The 24,535-nt window shown below is 38.9% G+C and overlaps 1 protein-coding gene and 1 long non-coding RNA gene across 17 annotated transcripts in view; one reads left to right on the top strand and one right to left on the bottom strand.

Annotated features, from left to right (window-relative positions):
- Positions 1-24,535, top strand: part of LOC126272955 (uncharacterized) — a 72,335-nt gene that overhangs the window by 20,905 nt on the left and 26,895 nt on the right. The window lies entirely within an intron of this gene.
- LOC126272953 (uncharacterized) overlaps positions 2,513-24,535 on the bottom strand; it is a 960,200-nt gene continuing 938,177 nt past the window's right edge. For all 16 annotated transcript variants that reach the window (XM_049976256.1, XM_049976259.1, XM_049976258.1 and 13 more), the window contains 4 exons: positions 15,489-15,587; positions 14,349-15,398; positions 11,240-11,389; positions 2,513-3,546 (listed from right to left, as the gene is read on the bottom strand). In XM_049976256.1, coding sequence (XP_049832213.1) covers positions 3,208-3,546; positions 11,240-11,389; positions 14,349-15,398; positions 15,489-15,587 — 1,638 coding nt within the window. In that variant the 3' untranslated portion in view covers positions 2,513-3,207. The remainder of the gene's footprint in view (positions 3,547-11,239; positions 11,390-14,348; positions 15,399-15,488; positions 15,588-24,535) is intronic.

Genomic DNA, 24,535 nt, shown 5'->3' with positions numbered 1-24,535 from the left:
TCTACATACAAAGTTTGCCAAGGTAATCCCATTCCTGATGTCCAGGCGGAGCTTCAAGGAATCCTCAGAACCTTAGGCCCCCTACAAAACCTTTCACCTGACTCCATCAAACTCCCGACCCCACCGACACCTCGCACTCCTACCTTCTACCTACTTCCTAAAATTCACAAACCCAAACATCCTGGCCGCCCCATTGTAGCTGGTTACCAAGCCCCCACAGAACGTATCTCTGCCTACGTAGATCAACACCTTCAACCCATTACATGCAGTCTGCCATCCTTCATCAAAGACACCAACCACTTTCTCGAACGCCTGGAATCCGTACCCAGTCTGTTACCCCCAGAATCCATCCTTGTAACCATTGATGCCACTTCCCTATACACGAATATCCCGCACGTCCAGGGCCTCGCTGCAATGGAGCACTTCCTTTCACGCCGATCACCTGCCACCCTACCTAAAACCTCTTTCCTCGTCACCGTAGCCAGCTTCATCCTGACCCACAACTTTTTCACTTTTGAAGGCCAGACATACCAACAAATAAAGGGAACAGCCATGGGTACCAGGATGGCCCCCTCGTATGCCAACCTATTTATGGGTCGCTTAGAGGAAGCCTTCTTGGTTACCCAAGCCTGCCAACCCAAAGTTTGGTACAGATTTATTGATGACATCTTCATGATCTGGACTCACAGTGAAGAACAACTCCAGAATTTCCTCTCCACCCTCAACTCCTTTGGTTCCATCAGATTCACCTGGTCCTACTCCAAATCCCATGCCACTTTCCAGACGTTGACCTCCATCTGTCCAATGGCCAGCTTCACACATCCGTCCACATCAAACCCACCAACAAGGAACTGTACCTCCATTATGACAGCTGCAACTCATTCCATATCAAACGGTCCCTTCCCTACAGCCTAGGCCTTCGTGGCAAACGAATCTGCTCCAGTCCTGAATCCCTCGGCCATTACACCAACAACCTGAAAACAGCTTTCGCATCCCGCAACTACCCTCCCGACCTGGTACAGAAGCAGATAACCAGAGCCACTTCCTCATCCCCTCAAACCCAGAACCTCTCACAGAAGAACCCCAAAAGTGCCCCACTTGTGACAGAATACTTCCCGGGACTGGATCAGACCTTGAATGTGGCTCTCCAGCAGGGATACGACTTCCTAAAATCCTGCCCCGAAATGAGATCCATCCTTCATGAAATCATCCCCACTCCACCAAGAGTGTCTTTCCGCCATCCACATAACCTTCGTAACCTCTTGGTTCATCCCTATGAAATCCCCAAACCACCTTCCCTACCCTCTGGCTCCTACCCTTGCAACTGCCCCCGGTGTAAAACCTGTCTTATGCACCCTCCCACCACCACCTACTCCAGTCCTGTAACCCAGAAGGTGTACACGATCAAAGGGAGAGCCACGTGTGAAAGCACCCACGTGATTTACCAACTGACCTGCCTACACTGTGACGCTTTCTATGTGGGAATGACCAGCAACAAACTGTCCATTCGAATGAATGGACACAGGCAGACAGTGTTTGTTGGTAATGAGGATCACCCTGTGGCTAAACATGCCTTGGTGCACGGCCAGCACATCTTGGCACAGTGTTACACCATCCGAGTTATCTGGATACTTCCCACCAACACCAACCTATCCGAACTCCGGAGATGGGAACTCGCCCTTCAGTATATCCTCTCTTCTCGATATCCGCCAGGCCTCAACCTCCGCTAATTTCAAGTTGCCGCCGCTCATACCTCACCTGTCTTTCAACAACTTCTTTGCCTCTGTACTTCCGCCTCGACTGACATCTCTGCCCTTACTCTTTGCCTTTAAATATGTCTGCTTGTGTCTGCATATGTGTGTGTGTGTGTGTGTGTGTGTGTGTGTGTGTGTGTGTGTGTGTGTGTGCGTGCGCGCGAGTGTACACGTATCCTTTTTTTCCTCCCAAGGGAAGTCTTTCCGCTCCCGGCATTGGAATGACTCCTTACCCTCTCCCTTAAAACCCACAACCTTTCGTCTTTCCCTCTCCTTCCTGAAGAAGCAACCATCGGTTGCAAAAGCTAGTAATTCTGTGTGTGTGTTTGTGTGTTTTGTTCATTGTGCCTGTCTGCCAGCACTTTCCCGCTTGGTAAGTCTTGGAATCTTTGTTTTTAATAACTTTGTTTTTATTTTTTCAGTAAATTTATATGTATTTCTGTTTGTCCAACTAGTTTCAGAACTGAGGGAGGCAAATAATTGAAGATAATATTAGTCACAACCACATGTAACTTTATGGAATTTCATTCTAAGATTATAATTTGAACACTTATATGTGTCAGTATATATTGAGGAGTACAATTTTACAGTGAATATACTTAACAGTTACTTATTTAGATAATGCATATTACATATTATACCATGTGTTGTGACTGGTTCAAAAATTGTCTTTAATAATTGGAATCCAAACATTCAACATCAGGTTCCTGCTTGCCAGTTGTCATAAGTATTTTCTCTGTGAATCATTAAATAAAAACTTTTACTTGTATTTTGTCTTTATTGTAATTTACATCATTTATTTAGAAACATTACAAAATATGTACATATATGATTGTTTAGTACATTATTAATACATGATATACATAATATACACATTGTGTACTAATACACCTGTTTACAAAGGCACATAATCTTTGGAATCTTTGAGAAATAAAACAATAATATCTGTTTGGCACTTACAAACTATACTACTTCATTGATTAACAGTCTTGAATGGTAAGGTATCACTGTGAAATAACGAAAGATCATCCAGAAATAAAATATATGATTTTCAGAGTTCACAGAGATTTGTCTATAAAAGGAAAATGAGTGGCTAGTTATGCTTAAAGCATCTGGTCACTTTTTCACTCGTTTATTTAACTACACAGAGAATGTGAAGTGATTGGAAAATTAAGTGGTCTGTGTAATTTCTATCAGTATACATGGCGAAGAAAAAGTAATACTGATGGACAGTTTATTTATGATTATACAGGTGTGTCATAATCTCAGATATGAAGAGATACCATATGTAATGGTACTCAGTAAATCAATATGTTTGCGGTGGTGGTGGTTGTTGGGATGTTTAAGGGGGACTAAACAGCTAAGGTTATCAGTCCCCCAAATATGTTTGCGAAACATATTGTATAAGCTTTTGTAATGTCAGTAGGATGAGTGGATTTCACAGTATTGATGTTCATTTATGTTGCAGTTGCTCCCAAAATGCGATGCTAGATTGCAAAGTCTTTGCCCTAGGCGTTTCGTTAAGAGACGGCATTGAAACTGATATAGTCTTCTGTTCCACTTGCAGTTCATTTGGAGGTGAGGATGAGAGGAAGCTGCTGTCGTCTGAAGTGTATCCAGGTGTTGAGTCATCCTCTTGTCTAATCACACTGTTCCTCTGAATGCTTCTCGGTGGAGACTGGCTCGAATCGTGTCCATGAGTGTACAAGTTTCGATCCATCTGCGCGGGCAAGTTTCGTTTAAGGCCTTCACGAAACTCCCTGGAGATACTCCTTGCTGTCAGGCTGTGTACCTATGTTCAGTTTCATTGTTAGGTAATTTGACAAATATTAGTCTCTTGTGATAAAATAACACAGTTGTATAAGCATTAACAAAAAATTCTTCCAGACTTGGAGTGCAGTGAGATGTATGCTACAAATGTAAATTTGCACAATCAGTTTATATACTTGTCTTATCAGTCCACACATTAGAATTGCCACACTCAAAAATGGAAAAACTGATTGCCGTTAGAACAGTAGAGCTTCCCATAACTTACTTACCATCTAATCAACCTATATTATGTAAAATTCTTTTCTTTTCTTCTCATTCATTCATCATGTTCTGTAAATTCCACCATGAAGAAGAAATTAAGGGATGTGGAGCTAGTTGAGATGTACTTTTAAAAATATTATAGAAAAGTAATCTGTACACCTTATCAACAACAAACTATCACTTTAATTCTTAATACTATCTGTGCTTATGTCAGACAAATTTAACCTAACAAGTTATAAGGAAAGCAGATAAAGTACCTTGAAAAAAGCTGCTGCTTCGGTTATATTAAATAGCTATTCTATATTTTCTATTGAAAGTCTAGTATTTACCTGATTACATTAGTATTTATCAAAGAAATTAGTTACTTACGTCTGTAACAAAAGAAATCTATCTACAGCACAATAGTGCCTATTGTGGAGCTTTACAGTGAACACTGATATTTGTTATGTTTGCTAGTGATAATTTTCAGTCCTTGAAGTTTGATAATCATTTAATTTATAGGAGTGGCTAAGTTTCTTTCGAACTGGCAGGGATTCCACAGGATGGGAAGTTCTTGTACACATTTGCATGTTCTTGGATGCTGATTTGATAATCTGATATATATGGGGAGGGGGGGGGGGGGGGGGGGGGGAGCAATATACCAAGAAATTATTTTTGTGACAGTGATTCATCTATTTTTTTAGTGATGGAAAATACACAGCTACAAATTTTCTGCCACATTCCTTTTTAGGGATAAACAGTTAACTGTATTTTGAATGGCTAATCTTCATTTTCTTTTTCCTTTCTCTCTCCCTTGCCCCCTATTTCCTTCCTCGTATTTCTCTAAGACAAAAGGGCCCCTCAATATATGTCTAATCAAGTTTATTTTCCCTCTTTTTATTACATCCAGGTCTTGTCTTTGCTCTTCTCAGTACCTCCCCATTTTTCACTCTATCCCTGCAACTTATTGTTGCCATCCTCCACCATATTCACATCTCAAAAGCCTCTAGTCTTGCTTTGTCTTACTTCCTCAATGTCCATGTTTCAACACCATACACGACACTTCATATGAAAGATTTTATTGGACTTTTTCTCAAATCGTTGTCCATGAAAATTCTCCTTTTCTTGCAAAATGCTCATTTTGTCATTGTTTTCCTGGTTTTAATATCTGTTCTGCTCTTCCATTCGGTTCCTACCATGTTTTGTATGTTATTTACAGTTTTGCGAATGTTCTAATATTTCTCCATTCAGCATTATCTTAACATTTTTATTTACTCCTATTGCCATTACTTTTGATTTCTTTGTACAGATTATCATTCCATAAATCTTTCCTTTAGCTTCGATGATATCTACTGTTGTTGTTGTTGTGGTCTTCAGTCCTGAGACTGGTTTGATGCAGCTCTCCATGCTACTCTATCCTGTGCAAGCTTCTTCATCTCCCAGTACCTACTGCAACTTACATCCTTCTGAATCTGCTTAGTGTAGTCATCTCTTGGGGTCCCTCTACGATTTTTACCCTCCACGCTGCCCTCCAATGCTAAATTTGTGATCCCTTGATGCCTCAAAACATGTCCTACCAACCGATCCCTTCTTCTAGTCAAGTTGTGCCACAAACTTCTCTTCTCCCCAATCCTATTCAACACCTCCTCATTAGTTACGTGATCTATCCACCTTATCTTCAGTATTCTTCTGTAGCACCACATTTCGAAAGCTTCTATTCTCTTCTTGTCCAAACTAGTTATCGTCCATGTTTCACTTCCATACATGGCTACACTCCAAACAAACATTTTCAGAAATGACTTCCTGACACTTAAATCTATATTCGATGTTAACAAATTTCTCTTCTTCAGAAACGCTTTCCTTGCCATTGCCAGTCTACATTTTATATCCTCTCTACTTCGACCATCATCAGTTATTTTGCTCCCCAAATAGCAAAACTCCTTTACTACTTTAAGTGTCTCATTTCCTAATCTAATTCCCTCAGCATCACCCGATTTAATTGGACTACATTCCATTATCCTCGTTTTGCTTTTGTTAATGTTCATCTTATATCCTCCTTTCAAGACACTGTCCATTCCGTTCAACTGCTCTTCCAAGTCCTTTGCCGTCTGTGACAGAATTAGAATGTCATCGGCGAACCTCAAAGTTTTTACTTCGTCTCCATGAATTTTAATACCTACTCCAAATTTTTCTTTTGTTTCCTTTACTGCTTGCTCAATATACAGATTGAATAACATTGGGGAGAGGCTACAACCCTGTCTCACTCCTTTCCCAACCACTGCTTCCCTTTCATGCCCCTCGACTCTTATGACTGCCATCTGGTTTCTGTACAAATTGTAAATAGCCTTTCGCTCCCTGTATTTTACCCCTGCCACCTTTAGAATTTGAAAAAGAGTATTCCAGTCAACATTGTCAAAAGCTTTCTCTAAGTCTACAAATGCTAGAAACGTAGGTTTGCCTTTTCTTAATCTTTCTTCTAAGATAAGTCGTAAGGTCAGTATTGCCTCACGTGTTCCAACATTTCGACGGAATCCAAACTGATCCTCCCCGAGGTCCGCATCTATCAGTTTTTCCATTCGTCTGTAAAGAATTCGCGTTAGTATTTTGCAGCTGTGACTTATTAAACTGATAGTTCGGTAATTTTCACATCTGTTAGCACCTGCTTTCTTTGGGATTGGAATTATTATATTCTTCTTGAAGTCTGATGGTATTTCGCCTGTCTCATACATCTTGCTCACCAGCTGGTAGAGTTTTGTCATGACTGGCTCTCCCAAGGCCGTCAGTAGTTCTAATGGAATGTTGTCTACTCCGGGGGCCTTGTTCCGACTCAGGTCTTTCAGTGCTCTGTCAAACTCTTCACGCAATATCGTATCACCCATTTCGTCTTCATCTACATCCTCTTCCATTTCCATAATATTGTCCTCAAGTACATCACCCTTGTATAAACCTTCTATATACTCCTTCCACCTTTCTGCCTTCCCTTCTTTGCTTAGAACTGGGTTGCCATCTGAGCTCTTGATATTCATACACGTGGTTCTCTTCTCTCCAAAGGTCTCTTTAATTTTCCTGTAGGCAGTATCTATCTTACCCCTAGTGAGATAAGCCTCTACATCCTTACATTTATCCTCTAGCCATCCCTGTTTAGCCATTTTGCACTTCCTCTCGATCTCATTTTTGAGACGTTTGTATTCCTTTTTGCCTGCTTCATTTACTGCATTTTTATATTTTCTGCTTTCATCAATTAAATTCAATATTTCTTCTGTTACCCAAGGATTTCTAGCAGCCCTCGTCTTTGTACCTACTTTATCCTCTGCTGCCTTCACTACTTCATCCCTCAGAGCTACCCATTCTTCTTCTACTGTATTTCTTTCCCGTATTCCTGTCATTTGTTCCCTTATGCTCTCCCTGAAACTCTGTACAACCTCTGGTTCTTTCAGTTTATCCAGGTCCCATCTCCTTAATTTCCCACATTTTTGCAGTTTCTTCAGTTTTAATCTACAGGTCATAACCAATAGATTGTGGTCAGAGTCCACATCTGCCCCTGGAAATGTCTTACAATTTAAAACCTGGTTTCTAAATCTCTGTCTTACCATTATATAATCTATCTGATACCTTTTAGTATCTCCAGGGTTCTTCCACGTATACAACCTTCTTTCATGATTCTTAAACCAAGTGTTACCTATGACTAAGTTGTGCTCTGTACAAAATTCTACTAGGCGGCTTCCTCTTTCATTTCTTAGCCCCAATCCATATTCACCTACTATGTTTCCTTCTCTCCCTTTTCCTACACTCGAATTCCAGTCACCCATTACTATTAAATTTTCGTCTCCCTTCACTATCTGAATAATTTCTTTTATTTCATCGTACATTTCTTCAATTTCTTCGTCATCTGCAGAGCTAGTTGGCATATAAACTTGTACTACTGTAGTAGGTGTGGGCTTCGTATCTATCTTGGCCACAATAATGCGTTCACTATGCTGTTTGTAGTAGCTTACCCGCATTCCTATTTTCCTATTCATTATTAAACCTACTCCTGCATTACCCCTATTTGATTTTGTGTTTATAACCCTGTAATCACCTGACCAGAAGTCTTGTTCCTCCTGCCACCGAACTTCACTAATTCCCACTATATCTAACTTTAACCTATTAATTTCCCTTTTTAAATTTTCTAACCTACCTGCCCGATTAAGGGATCTGACATTCCACGCTCCGATCCGTAGAACGCCAGTTTTCTTTCTCCTGATAACGACATCCTCCTGAGTAGTCCCCGCCCGGAGATCCGAATGGGGGACTATTTTACCTCCGGAATATTTTACCCAAGAGGATGCCATCATCATTTAATCATACTGTAAAGCTGCTTGCCCTCGGGAAAAATTACGGCTGTAGTTTCCCCTTGCTTTCAGCCGTTCGCAGTACCAGCACAGCAAGGCCGTTTTGGTTAATGTTGCAAGGCCAGATCAGTCAATCATCCAGACTGTTGCCCCTGCAACTACTGAAAAGGCTGCTGCCCCTCTTCAGGAACCACACGTTTGTCTGGCCTCTCAACAGATACCCCTCCGTTGTGGTTGCACCTACGGTACGGCCATCTGTATCGCTGAGGCACGCAAGCCTCCCCACCAACGGCAAGGTCCATGGTTCATGGGGGGGGGGATATCTACTATATCCTGTAATTGTTTATCATCTGTTACTACAAGGACCATGTCATCTGCAAACCTCAAACGATACATTCTTCTTCTTCCTCCTCCAATTTTTGCCTCCTTGTCATCCAGTGGGCAGTCATATTTTCTAACCACTTACTCAAGAGTGTTGGCGATAGACATAAGCTTTGTCTCAGTCCTTTTCCTAGTTCTGCCCAATTGGTACTTTTCCTCTCACACTCACTGATTCTTTTTGGTTCAAATATAATATATAATTAATTTATAACTCTCCCTGTTTTCCAGTCAACTCTCGTTTCCTTCATTATAGTTGCAAGTTTATCCAAAGCTACATTAGCAAATGCCTTTCTCATGTGTAAAACACATAAACAGCTCTCTTCCCTTTTCAATAAACTTCTCTCCCAAAATTTGCAAGAGTCCTACTGTATCTCTTGTGCCTGTATTATGTTTAAAGCCAAGTTCTCTTCAGCCAAATTTTCCTCCATTACCTTTTACAATCTGTTATTAATGGTTCTTAACTTTACTGCATGTGAAAAGAGTCAAACTGTCTTGCACTACCTGCAATTTGTGACATTTTCTATTACTGTCGCCATCGTTATATTGCCTTTCCTTTTTGTTTTAACAAGAGCACTGTTCATTCGCCCATACCATGTTCACGTGAAATGGCACTGATGGCCAAGCAGTTTAGCACTCAACAATATTAAATCCATCCATCCATCCCCCCCCCCCCCCCCTCCATCGGATATTTGTTTCTTTGCTATTGGAATCATTACCATTGTCTGAAAGTCCTCTGGCCATTAACCACTGCCAAGGTAAGTAACTTCCGGAACTGTCTCAGAATTGTATAGTTCCCTTTCGTTAATTTTACTTTTGATCCAGTTACATATTCATCTGCACATCACAATTTCAATACACAGGAAACTACTCACAGATGTTGAATTAATCAATGGGAAGCACTACTGCAAACTGTTCCTGTGTTGTACAAAACTATAAATTATCAGTAAAGGTTGCTTTATGTTATGACAATTGTAGGTACTAGCTTGTATGTATGTACGTATGTATTTAACTGGGGACCAGAAACGACAGAGAGGCTTTGCCCCCGCCATAGCCCACGGTGGTACACAGCCTCCCACAACAGGCTACAGCAATCCACTCACCCCACCACTGCCCCACTCCGAACCTAGGGTTATTATTGTGTGGATCGGCCCCCAGGGAGGAACCCCCCTCCCAGGAATGTCTCATTCCAGACGAGTGTACCCCCAGTGTTTGCATGGTAGAGTAATTATGGTGTATGTGTATATGGAGACAGTGTTTGCTGACATAGTGTAACTGAGCAGAATAAGGGGAACCAGCTTGCATTCGCTGAGGGCAGATGGAAAACCGCCTTAAAAACCAATCACAGGCTGGCCTGCACACCGGATCTTGACATTAATCCACTGGGCAGATTCGTGCCGAACCGGCACGCCTTTCCGCTCGGGAAGCAGTGCGTTGGACTGCAGGGCTAGCCGAGGGGGCTAGGTACTAGCTTACTTATTTTATTCTTAAAGTAGTTACATCCCTTCCCCTTCCTGGCCCCATTCTGGATTGCTGCTTTTATTCACCATGACAGCTGTATTCTGGTCAGAGAGGCAAGGGACAGTGGTCATGAGTGTGTGAAGTGTGCTTGCTTGTGTGAATGTGTTTTCTTTTCTGAAAAAGGCTTTGGCCAAAGGCTCAATGTGTAACAGTCTTTCCATTGAGCCTGTCTACAAATCAATGTATCATCTTTACTGTGAGAAGCAGTCTACCCTTTTCATAATACTGTTGATAGTCCAACCTGGACTTTCCATTGTTTGAACCAGTATTAGAGGTAGATAGTGCAACCATTCTGCTGCTTAGATTTTATTTTATTTTCAATGCAGTGAGGCATAAAGGCACCCCTCATCCTCCTCACAGGAGCTGGTTACTTCTCAACACAGGTTTCTGAGTGACCTTTCCCAGTTTATCTTCCTTTCCTCCCGGAGCAAGGAACTAACACTACCAAATACCAGGTAGAGTATTTTCTACTTTTAAATGTGTCTGTTGACAGTGCTTGGTATTTCACCATCTCAACGTAAGAATCTACCTACCACTCTCTCTTTGTGACTGTACATATAATATTTCAGATTTTATAAATTTATGCTACAGTTATCATCATCTGGAATTCCTAGATGCTACACAGTCTCGGGTGTTGTATTAAGGTACCACATCTTCATAGCTAGAAACAATATATTATTTCCAAGCTTAAAAAAATATAAAAAAAAACATTATTTTCAAGGAGTTCAAAATTGTGCAAGAATCCATCGTGCAGACTTAGGCACAAAAATTAGGTCTGCTGTTGTATGTGGTGTGCAAGAAATTTAAGTTTGATTGAGCATAGCTATATGAGATCCATGGGAGGCAGTGATATGTAATAAGTGTGCCTGCAAGTACTGTACATAGCTTCACATGCTGGTGTGCAAAATGACATAGATTACAGGTAGAAAATTTATTTTTGCGGTGGGACCAGTCTTGTGTAGTGGGAAGCAAGTGTATCAGTATTCTGTGTCTGGAGAAGCAGTGAAAGCAGCATATTACTATGGTATATAAATGCAACTGTTTTGCAGCATCCTGAAAATTTCTTCTGTACAACCCCGTACTGTTTTTTGGGGAAAAGGTGCCGAAGCAGGACAACAGAAGTGTAACTTTATTAAAAAAGAAAAAAAGCACCAGTGTTCATTCCAGCACCACAAGTGTCTATTGAAATGACTCTCACTTTCTATGAACTGCCTTAACATCTTTATGGTGACGCAAGTAGCTAACCTCTCGCGTTGCATGATTTGGGCTTAGGTTGTGTCTTCCACTCATGGGGCCCTCCATAGGAGGGGTTGCATCTGGAGTGAGTCTCTCTGGAGTTGACGCTGTCTTCAGCTTCCCATCTGTTCGATTCCACATCGGCACAGGGCTTGGGCACTAGAAATGAAAGAGGTGGGTTATAAACAATATTTTCATCTCTGTTGTATGGAATTTCCACCCAACTTTCATTGTTATAAAAGCAAACATGGGACAAAAAATAACAGTTGGAAGGACCACACTGAAAGTTAGAGGAGCCTTCTGTTATGAGCAATAATTTTTATTTTTTAGACCAACTATGTACATCATTTTAATCTACAGACTTTTCTGTCATTTTTCAATTAGTCTCTATTTCTCTGCGTACATTTTCCCATAATTCTATAGGTCTGATGATTCCCACAGCATATAATTCTGCTCCAGCTGCCCAAAGATACTGACAAAGCACTTACTGGATGCCCTCAAGTGTTAGTTTTGTAGCTGTTACTTCTCAGAACTGAAATGATGGTAATCATTGTGAAAATGTTTTGATTAGGTCATTAACTATTTCTTGTCCTGCCTTTCTCAGTTGTATGTAATATCAAGTAAACAAACATTCATTTCTTAAAGCTGTTAAAACTGAAATTTCGTACGTCAGAAAGCAGAACAACTACAGTAAAACAGGAAAACGAACTCATGTAGGCCAGCATCTACGAAGCTTACTGCTAAAGATGCCTTGCCAATAATAAAGACGAAAAATGTATGGCAAGAAAAATTGTTTTATTTAGTTGTGATTAGACAGTTCTAAAGCAATAATCATCAACAGAATTTTTGGTTAGGCTTTACTGTGACTGTTACTGATACGAAACGATATAGTAAGTTTACTGTTACCAGCACTGTTAATTTGTCTCCACAACATTTTTCGAATGTTTAAACCTCCATCACCAGATGAATTTATATGAAGTAATATGGCGTGTACATGTTGTGTTATGAATTTGGAGTAACCTGTGACCCTGGCCTGTAGATAAAAATAAGACACTATTTCAGTCCATAACTTGCAGTTTTATGGAGGTCTTTGATTGGAAGGATGAACAATATTATAAGTTTGAAAGTAAAATACAATAAAAATAAAAATCCCTCTATGGAGGTATCCTTTGAAACACTTTCAGGAATATATAAACAGTGGCTGGTAACAGTAAACTTATTGTTTTATTCAACAGTTGGACTGTGGTGAGGGTGTCCTAATTTTCATCACCACGACAACATGTTATTGTGCTGCAGGATGTTCTTAACAAAATGTTTTCTAGATGTAGAGCCATGTCATGTTGTAAAATAACTATCATGGCTCAAATAAATCTGATATTTCGGCCACAGTTTGAGACTGAGAGGAAGGCTATGGCAGCTATGGCCAGAACAGCAGTTTCATTCATCCAATGGCAGTTATTTTAAACATGATACAGATCTATGCCTAGAAAACTTTCATTTTAGCAGACAGTGGCCTCAGACTCCTATGCATTTGCATCACAATGATTTGCCAAGGCATTTATCATGCAATATGTGGAGGAGTTTCAAAAGTGTTTCGACAGCATTAACTGCCCACCCAGGTTCTTGAAAATTGACCATTGTCAAACTGTCTGTAACCGACAAGTTGCTCATAATATTTCCAGTAGACTGTACTGTCGTCACTTTCTTTTTTGATTGTAGCTGCAAATAGTTCTTTTCTGTATTCTAGTGTTTTGTTTTGGCGCCATAATGATGCAACTGGCTATCATAACTTGCCACAATATTCTTCAGAAAATGTACTCTTGTCAAACTGCCTGGCAGATTAAAACTGTATGCTGGACCAGTACCCGAATCTGGGTCCTTTCCCTTTTGCGAGCAAGTGCTCTACCAGCTGAGCTATCTGAGCACAAAGCATGATCCACCACTTTTGCCAGTATCCCATCTCCCACCTTCCCAACATCACAGAAGTTCTCTCGCATAAATAGTGAGACTATCATTCCTGGAAGAAAGGATACTGTGGAACATGGCTTAGCCACAGCCTTGAAGGTTGTTTCCAGAATGAAGTTTCAGTTCAGTGCGGTACATTGCAGAGTGAAAATTTATTCTGGAATTATTCACTTAGTTTCAGAAGCTCTGAAGAAAGTTTTGGATGATGGTTCATTTCTAAACTTTGTGGTCTTTGGACTCAAACTTTTCAGTATTCCAAGCTTTGAGTTATTTCTGCACCGGAATATGCCCTATTGTAAGTATTGTTGTGATTTCACTGACAATGACAGTTTGTCTTTTTCAATGAACTCATCAACTTTTTCCTTGTTGCATAGCGGGAATTTTGAGAGCGATCACTACGAGCTGATCCTGGATGCTTATGTTCCCATCTTTGAAGTAGGTGATCCATCTCCTAACACTGCTGATATCCAGGCATCCCTCTCAGTTCGCATGCTGGAGTTGGAAATGAATTTAGATAGATTTTACCTCATTAGGAAGGAAATTGGTGCCAGACATTTTGCAATTTTAGCCTAAGGCTATAAAAAAGTAGTTTATGACCTCACAATGTGTCAACACATTTTATAGGGTTTCTAGATTATGATAAAGCAATCGTCAAAATTGTTGATCCAACAAATGGTTTGCACACAAGTTTCAGTGTCATCCTCTTGCACATAATTTTCAGTATGATCCTCTTAACATTTTTGCAGGTACTCCAGTTTTCTTAGACTTTTCCTTATAAGATTTTTTAAACATTCAGAGTCAGTGCTCATCCAGTACTCTGTTTCTAACTGATGTTAATACGTACTGGAAAATCATACCAGTATTGACATGAGGAAAGATAACTCAACATATTATAGAAGCACAGAGCAGTGTATTGGCACATAAACAAGAACTGGAGAAAATCTCTCAGATTTATTCTCATGCACACAAGTGCATCGCACGCACCCTCCCTCCCTCTCTCTCTCTCTCTCTCTCTCTCTCTCTCTCTTCGCACACACACACACACACACACACACACACACACACACACACACATTACAGAACTGCCATCATGCTTCACAGTGATTTTGTATTTCTGGCACATACAACAAACAATGAAAGAAACAGTACTTACCTTGACTGAAGAAGCTGATGAGTCACTCTCATGCATTCCTTGGAACTGTTTGGCTAATCGTTTCACTGATGGCAAGAGATTGTAGACCTCACTATCTGATGAATTAATACTGCCTTCACTGGTTACCGACATCGTATCTTGTTTACATGATGAATGTAAATGTCGTTCTTTCATTGCTTGTCTAAATGTATTATTTACATCGCTTTCACTGTTATCTGATGCTGTGCTAACAGTTATTTCTGGACTTTTGTTCACAATCTCAATATGTGAAACTGTCTCACTGATATTTGTTTTCAAGTGAACTATATCAATGTTTCCTTCTGTTCTTGGTTTTGGCACTGGTTTAACATTTCGTTTGCTGTGTCCATTTTGGATAGTTTGTTGTGGTGTTTCAGATGTCACTTTATTTTCTTTCGGGTTGCTGCTGATGTTTATTTGATAATTATGAGCACCTGTTCTCATTTTAACATTTCCATTCTGTTTTGTATTGTCATTGTGTTGAACAAAAGTCCCTGCTGTCTCATGAATTTTATGTTTTACTTCAACAGTGTTATCAAGCCCTCTCGTTCCATTAATATTATTATTGTCTGAAACACTTACATTTGAAATTTTATTCTTAATGCCTCCATTTTGTCTTAAGCTGTTTATCTCTTGTATGTATGCTTCTCCAACATCTTTCTGTGTACTGTGTGTGTTGCTGCTCTCCTGGCGATTCATACTTGAAACCTTAGTTTTCACAATCCTGTTCTGTCGTAAACTGTTTATATCATCTTCATATGTCTCAACATTATTCACAGTTTTTCCATTCAGGTCTTCTTTTGTTTTTGTTTTGCTAATCTCTTGAAGGTAAATTTCTGCAATTTTTGGTTTCATTTCACTTTTCTTAGTATTAATACTTCTGCTTTTGCTATCATTTTTCACATTTTCAATTTTATGTAAGTTGTTAGAATTGTCTGACATTACAGCCTCTGCATTTTTCATCCAGAGTTGTTCAGTTTCATTGATGACACTCTGCCAGCGAGCAATTTCACTTATCACTGTTCCAGGAGCCTGCAACAAATGGTTTGTTATGAGAACAAGCTAAAAAAAAGTGGCGTACAATGTTATATTTACATATAAAACAAGAGATCTGAGACTCACCGGAATTTCAGGATCACTTTCATAGTTAACAGAACTCTTTCTGTCTGATACTGGTACTTTCTCAGTGTTATTATGAGGTGCCTCCTCCTTGACACTTACCTGTAAAAAATCATTTATATTACTCCAGGAAGGCTACGTCTAGTGAATAGCTATCTTTTTCTTTTGTTTGTTTGCTTTTTTCATTACAAGACTAAGATTAAGACAGGCTAAATCCAAATTGTGATGGAAATTCAAACAATGCTTCAACCAAACTCTTGTTTAGTACAGTGTGAGGCAACAATATAGGGAAGATAGATTGCCACTTACTCTAAAAACGACACATTAAGTTGCAGACAGGCACAATTAAAAGGCACTTATGCATTAGCTTTCAGCCACAGCCTTCGTCAGAAAAAGAAAGAGAAACATGCACACACTCATTCATACAAGCAAGTGCACCTCACACTCACATGATTGCCAACTCTGGTAGCTTGGACCAGAATACAGTGGGGTGTGTGTGTGTGTGTGTGTGTGTGTGTGTGTGTGTGTGTGTGTTTCTGATGAAGGATGCGGCTGAAAACTAATGTGTAAGTGTCTTTTAATTATGTTTTTCTTCAACTTAACTTGTCATCTTTGCAGTAAGCAGCAATCTATCCCTTATATTGTTGATATTCCAACCTGGAGTTTCTACTGTGACAGTGTGAAGCAATTTCTTCCAAAGGAAAACTATGACGGCTGATTGTTTTGGCAGAAAACATGACATAGCCAGTCAATAAAAATGATGCTGTGTTTAACATTTAAATTGTTAGTTTCTCTTACAGGGAGGAAGGGGAATAGTTTAAGGAAGGTTGAAAGTTGAGACATCTCACTCAGGTGTTGAGAGGGACCCACATACTGTTAGGTTAAGGGGGGACAAAGATGAAAGGCAGAGATCTCAGAGCAGTAGGTCAGAGACAGTATAGTGATAAGCACTATGGCAGCTTCAGTCCAGAAGTGATAGAAGAATAGAGTGTGAAGTAAATATGGATTAAGAGGGAGAGAAATGAAAAGTTGAGAAAATAGTGCAAGTTAGGGCACACACACACAGAGAGAGAGAGAGAGAGAGAGAGAGAGAGAGAGAGAGAGAGAGAGAGAGAGGAGGAGGAGGAGGAGGAGGAGGAGGAGGAGGAGGAGGAAGGGGGGGGGGGGGGGAGTGAGGATAACTGCAGGCGGGTGGTGGGATGCAAACAGATATCGGAAGGCAAGTTCCCATTTTCCGATTTCAGGAAAATCCAAATGGCCTGTATGTTGTAGCATGAGTCAGTCTGTACAGTATGCTCCGCAATAAAGTATTGGATATCCTGGACATCCACAGGACAGATAGGTCTTCTGTTTGCATTCAGTGTTTGGCTGGTTTAGTGGTGGTAATTCCTACATATTGGACAAAGAGTAAAGGAAGTGACAGTTCTGAAAGCTAATTACAGTTTCTTCTACTTCAAACTGTCTATTGGCAGTACTTGAAATTTCACATCCTAAGTATAAGTACTGTCTTCTTGTGTAGTTTTAGTTTTCTCAAGGTGGATTTTTCTTTTGATACCGTTTAAAAGTGTATTGTGATTTATGACACTAGGAGTAACAATAGTGACACAACTTTAAATTTTGCCCTACATGTTTAAAAAAAATCTTAATTCATCAGAGACGTTTAATTACTTTTCAGCACAAACTTCTTTGATCTACCTGTGTATTTCTCATGTCTCCCTACGTTCTTCATAAAGGTGTCATGAAAGAGAGAGAAATCAACATGTTCCGACAGACAATAAAGAGAGTTTCTCCAGTAGAGCTACCAAAGTTACTGTGTTGGTGTAATAACTTTCAGAGAATGAGAGGAAAACTTAACATACACAAGAAACTATATTTTTTGCAATGGACTCAAACTGTACAACCCCATTGCTCAGGAACTGGAAGAGAGAAACAAAACTAACATTTTGAAAATGGAAATTAAAGCAAACCTCTCAAATAATACAAACTATAAAATAAAAGATTACTTAAATAACACAAAGTAGGGACTGGAAAAAATTTAAAAAAAGTATACATCTCTGTTTTTCCACAATTTACTGTCAGACTATAATATAGGTTTGTGGTTCAGACTGTAATATATGTTTGTGGGACAAGATTCTAAGATTCTCGCTTTTGATAAGTGATTCTGTGAGCTTGAGAATGCATCCTGTCCCAAGAACTAAATTTGCAAAAAACTTACTGTATCACAAACAGTTCATAGGTATCCGCTCAATGCTTTTAAGTATATTACTTTGACACCTAAGTGGTGAGCATAGTTCATTAGTTTATGCTAAGTTAATTTTTTATTTTATTTCTATGAATATTTATACTACTCTTTAGGTTCAGCGATCTGAAATTACTTCCTTGTTATGATAATATCCAGGGTATCCAATGAGTTACAAAAATATTTCTATTCATGTGTCAACTGTCTTAGTGTTACACTGAGCATTAAAAAAACTGTGGCAGAAAAATAGGAAATAAACTTTGAACAATGTTTATTCAACTGTGATGCCACCTATTACAATTTGTTTGCTTAGAAAATTTTACATCTGGCCTTGTAAATGGATTTAGCCATCACACAGAGCCAACATCTGAGTTCATACAACCATCATGAAATTGGTCAGGATGGTCGACTTTTTAACAGCCAAGATGGTCTTCATTATTGTGCAGCCATGCAACTGAACTACAAGACTCTTAATTCTACAGTTGCTTGTTGTGCTCTGCAGTACCCTGTAGAGTTTCAAAAGGTCCAAATTCCTGGTGTGATCTTGTTTTCAACTTAGAAATTTCACACCTTCTTTTTCCTTTTTACTTGACTGGTGAATTTTGGTTCATAAATGAAAACACGTGTGGTATAGCATGGCCATGTTCTCCAGAGGCTATTAAAGTAGCCCTGCCATGTAAACCAGAAACTCAGCAAGTCATCATGTATCTTCTTCGTCCACAGATAGTAAACTACTAATGTGATTATATTGTGTAACAAGGAAAGGGGGCATCCTCGTGGGATCTGGGCAAGTTTACTACGGCCATGTTTAGGTTGTACTGAGAATTGTTTCAGGATGCCTATGCCAATATGTTGGCTTTTTAGCACCTTAGTAAGGACTGCATGAGGGAGTGGCAGAGAAATGATTGGGAACTTTATTTGGGATCAGTTCTACAAAGATTTACTTCCATCTTGACTGCGTGGCAGCACTAAACCTGCCGCTGCATTAAGGAAATAATGTAATATCCAGCAAGCAGTGTGGAAACCAAATAAATCCAAGTTACTCAGTAACTGCTACGCTTACAGTATTGCAGTTCTATACCTGTGTAGCACATTTGCAGAAATAATTACTGGAAATATGTGAGAACTATTGCAAAGAATAATACGTCCACACTTATCCCCTGTTCCCATCCTTCTCGCCCCTCCTTGCTGTCAGCTATTAACAGCAAGGGTGACAAACACATTTCTCACATTCAAATGTAATAAATGTTATTTATTCGCAAAGCCATTATTTCCATTTTCACATTAACATACATACAATGATGCACATTCCTGTGTAAATGTTATTTCTTTGATCAAATACCAAGAGGTAATACCTAGCATAGAATTAAAATATTACATTATATGTTGAAAGAGGGAACTGAATAATAGACATCAGCTGGAAATTTTATGGGAAGTGTGGCTTATGTCAAAGATCACCGTTATTATAATACTTCGTCCAAACAGGCCTCGGACGGCCTAACTGTACCAACCGACCACCGTGTCATCCTCAGCTGATAAGCCTCACTAGATGCAGATATAGAGGGACATGTGGTCAGCTGCTCTCCCAGCTCTTGACAGTTTTAATAAATGTAAACATGGTCCGTAGTTGGCTGTTATGCAATGTTTATTCAATCATGGCTACTTTTCATTTGTAATTAAGACTGATTTGAAAATGACATGAAATACAGATGTTACGAATGTGCTTGACAATGAATCTTAGTTGAAATTAGCTAATTGCACAATTAAATAAACATCGCATTACAGCCTACTAAGGGCCCAAGTTTATGTTTATTCAGCATTTGAAGGCTGAGATCCCCACAAATATAAATATTTTTGTTTTCAGTTTTCATGAATGGGGCCACTACATCTCAGAAGATGACAATCAGATACTTCTATCTGCTGTTAAATTCTTGGGATTACAGCGTGACAATAAATTCAACTGAACAAATCTCTATTTGCAATGCAAATTATGTCAGACATAGGGGGGATACAAAAATGAAAAAGCTGGCTTACTATGCTTACTTTCACTCCATAATGTCATATGGGATTATTTTTTTGGGGTAATTCATCAAGCCAAGCTACAGTTTTCCGGGCACAAAAACGTGCAATAAGAGTTATATGTGGTGTGAATTCAAGAACATCCTGCAGAGGCCTGTTTAGGGAACTAGGGATACAAACCAATGCTTCCCAATATATTTATTCCTTAATGAAATTTGTCATTAAAAATATATTACGTTTTCGAACCAACAGTTCAGTTCATGGAATCAATACTAGAAATAAGAATAATCTTCACAAGGATTTAGTCACTTACTCCTGGACAAAAAGGTGTGCATTATTCAGGAACATACATTTTCAATAACTTACCAGCAGCCATAAAAAGCTTAACAACCAATGAAATTCAGTTTAAGAGAAGCCTAAAGGATTTATTGGTGGCCATATCATTCTACTCCACTCATGAATTTCCCAGTATAGCCAACTGCTTTTGTTTGTTTGTGTGTGTGTGTGTGTGTGTGTGTGTGTGTGTGTGTGTGTGTGTGTATGTGTGTGTGTGTACTGTAGTAGTTTTGTTATATGTTTATTACCATATAAATAAATTAAAAAAACATTTTTTAATCTGATCATTCCACTTGGGACCTGTGGAAGGTACATTAGCTTATTTGTTTTAGTTGTAAATATTTTTAATGTATTATTGTTTTTCTGACATGTTCTGCAACCTGGAGGACCTCCTCACTATGGAACAATTGGAATGAAAGTAAGTCTAATCTAAATCTAATATAATCAGTCAAGTAACTGCTCAATTGACTTCACAAGGCCTGAGGACACCCTGCTTGACAACAACACTCAGTAGCCTGGACAGTCACCTATCCAAGTACCAGCCAAGCTCGACAGCACTCAACTTCAGTATCTGATGGGAGTCAGTGTTACCAACTGCGGCAAGGCTGTTGGCCATTATCAGGATAGCTCCACAAAAATTATTATTGTAAATTAGCAGTTAGGAGCTATATCTATGTTACCTAGTTTCTTTAATAAACAATGATGTACTTCAGTCCTCAAAAATATGAAATGTAAGGCTTGAAATGAAAATGTCATCAACTGTTTATGTAAACATTTCCACTGCTCAATTTAAAGTCGATAGCCGAGCAAAGTGATACAGAGGGTACAAGTCACTGATCTCTTATGGGTAGGAGTGGTGTTCAAATCCTTGTCTGGCCATCTAGACTTATTTTCGTGGGTATGCCACTTCTTCCCCATCCTTGTCAAACTGAATTAGTGCTCTGTCTCTTAACAATGTGTATGTCAATAGCACCTTACATTTTTTGTAGTTTTAATTCCCTCCTGAAAGTTACCACTACACATATGACATAGGTAACTGTTGTTATATGATCTCGTACACTTCAGAGATTGAATTTGACAAAAACTATTACTTGTATAATTGTGTTTATTGTAATTAGTCTCCGTTTTTGGCTGCTTAGCAGTTCTGCATAACCAAATCTATATGACTCAAAAAGAGTTAATTTTTCCATGAATAGCTGACTCAGAAAGGAATAACAAATTTCTCAAAATGTAGTATTTATCTTTCTGCCAGTGTTTGTCAATGTACGTCTAAATTTCATTCTGCTAGCAACACATGCAAACCAGTCACATTGGCATTATATATGCTCAGTATATGGCCACTTCTGCACCAGTGAGAATCTCATGGGACATTATTTGATAGTAGATCTTATATACATTTTATATGTGTTGTCTTGTATTTGCAACACTTTATATCAGACTAGCGGAATGACAGTTTTGGCTCCACTGGTATGTTCAAAGTTTTTGAAATGTTTGCCTGCAGAATAAGCTGCTAGTGGTGCTGATGATTTTTCAGTTTCTCCAGTTAATGAAAATTTGCTGAAAGGAGAAGTTTTCATTATTTAATGTTCCATAATTTTTCTTTCTATTGTTATACTACACATCATTTTCGAACAATGGAGAATCCAGGCTGGAAGAATGACAGTATTATGAAAAGGATAGATTGTTACTCACTGTATAGTGGAGATGTTAAGTTGTAGACAGGCATAACAAAGTGACTGCTAAACAAGTAAGCTTTCAGCCAAAAGGCCTTCTTCTGAATTTCACATCACACACACACACACACACACACACACACACATACACACACACACACACACACACACACACAACTCACATACACATGACCATGTCAGAGTTGTGTTTGCCTGAATGTGTGTGTATGTACGTTATCCAATTCAGAAGAAGGCCTTTTGGCTGAAAGCTGACTTGTTTAGCAGTCATTTTGTTATGCCTGTCTACAACTCATCATCTCCACTATATAGTGGGTAGCAATCTATCAATTTCATAGTACATATTTTTAAGTTTATTGTTAACAAAAATTCTTTAGTATTTTATTCCATTCAACATCTCTTCTGAGTTTTCTTTACTTTGGTCATAAGTATTATGCTGTCTGTGAACCTTACACCTGGTATCCGATGATGCCAGCCAGTGAGATGGTGCGGTGATGAAACACTGGACTCCCAACTTGGGAGTAGAGTGGTTCAAATCTCTGTGTGACCATCCAGTTTTAGGTTTTCTGTGACTTTCCTAAATTGTTTAAAACAAATTCTGTGATCCTTCCTTTGAAAGGGCACATCTGGTTTCCTTCCTTTTCATACTTTCGCCCCATCCCTCATTACTTCATCTACATCTACATCTACAAACAATACTACTCTGCAAGTCATAATTAAGTGCCTTGCAGAGGGTTGATTGAACCACCTCCAAGCTACTTCTCTACTGTTCAACATTTAAACAATGCATGAGGGGGGGATAAAACACAATTAAATATTTCCACACTAGCTCCGATTCTCTTATTTTATCATGTTGATCATTTCTACCTATGTAGACACACTTTGAGGAGAAAGTTGGTGACTGATATTTTGAAAAGATTTCACCACAATGAAATATGCCTTTGTTTTAATAACTTCACCTCAACTTGTGTATCATATCTGTGATGTCCTTCATCAATCCTATATGATATGGATCCCATACCATGCAGCAGTACTCTAGAAGAGATCGGACAGGCACAGTGTAGGCAGTCTCTTTAGTAGATCTGTTGCAACTGCTAAATGTTCAACTGGTTTACTTCCCCCACAACATTACCTGTGTGAATCTTCCAGTTTAAGTCATTCATAATTGTATTCCCCAAGTACTTAATTGAATTGACAGCCTTTAGTTTTAAACAATGACAACAAAAGGTTGGAATGTCAACAACATAAGAAAAAAGATACTTACCAAACGATGACACACTGAGTTGCAGAAAGGCACATCGAAAAGAATGTCACACATTTAGCCTTTGGCCAAAGCTTTCCTCAGAAAAGAAATACACACACATTCATTCACACAAGCAAACACACCTTACGTACATGAGTCCCAGTGATGGCAGTCACGTATGTGTGTGTGAGGTGTTTGCATGTGTGAATGTATGAATGGGTGTGTGTGTGTTCTTTTCTGAAACCATATAGCCATATGTAAAAGGAACATGGGACTTAAAATCCAAATCATAATACATGAAAAGTGTGTGTGTGCAGATAACAACTCAGATAATTGCAGTAAAAATAGTCACTCTAATTCATATAGCTTGTATATAGTGTCCTGTTAAAAAGTGAGATTCCAGTGCTACAGTAAGGCTTTAAAATTAAATGCAGTTCACAAAGTATTACACATTGTCAGAAATTTTCGTAAAAACTAGAAGGAGCTATCCAAAAGATAAAGTGTTAGCTATTCCTGCAATTTTATTGTCTACCTTTATGCTTCAATAATGTACTCCCTTATGTGCTGTGTTCAGATTTATTATAGCTTTGTGATGGTCATGTTTTTTTCTTGTATCATGATATGTACTGTGTCTTTTCTAAATTGTATGATTTTTTGTGACAGATCACGAAAGTGAGAAAATGTATTGGCATGGCATGGTGAGGATCCCTGACTGTTAGAACAAATTTCTGTAAGAACATCTACTCATAATTCTGAGGACCCTCTTCTGTGCCACAAGGACTTTGTATGTGCCACAAGGACTTTATATGCAAGTGACTGGTTTCTCCAGAATATGATGCCATATGTCATAAGTTTGTAAATGGAAATATGCAAAGGTAGAGTTGGTTGGTACAATAGGTTTATGAAGCATAGGTACAATAAGTTTATGAAGCATAATGACTTAGCATGCGAATCAAAATATCTCAGAAAGAAAGCAAGTTCAGATGATGATTTTCAGGGATTGTATAGGTCAGTTTGGTTTTACAAATGTTTTTAGGCAGTTGACCCTAAATAACGAAAAGTGAGGTCATCCACATGAGTGCTAAAAGGAATCCGCTAAACTTTGGTTACACGATAAATATCCAAAAGCTGTAAATTCAACGAAATACATAGGAATTAAAATTATGTACAACTTAAATTGGAAGCAACACATAGAAAATTTTATGGGGAAGGCTAACCAAAGACTGCGTTTTTTGGCAGGATACTTCGAAAATGTAACAGATCTACAAAGGAGACTGCCTAAGCTTTTAGAATACAGGTGTGCAGTGTGGGATCTTTAGCAGATAGGATTGACGGAGTACGCTGAAAAAGTTCAGAGAAGAGCAGCATGTTTTGTATTATTGTGAAATAGGGGTGAGAGTGTCAATGAAACAATACATGATTTGAGGTGGACATTATTAAAACAAAGGCGTTTTTTGTTGAGGCAGAATCTCCTCACGAAATTCCAATCACCAACTTACTCCTCCAAATGGGAAAATATTTT

This window comes from Schistocerca gregaria, chromosome 5 (genome assembly GCF_023897955.1).
Source record: "Schistocerca gregaria isolate iqSchGreg1 chromosome 5, iqSchGreg1.2, whole genome shotgun sequence".
Lineage (NCBI taxonomy): Eukaryota > Metazoa > Arthropoda > Insecta > Orthoptera > Acrididae > Schistocerca > Schistocerca gregaria.
The sequence above is the reverse complement of the archived record's forward strand: the minus strand, read 5'-3'. Positions and strand labels throughout refer to the sequence as shown.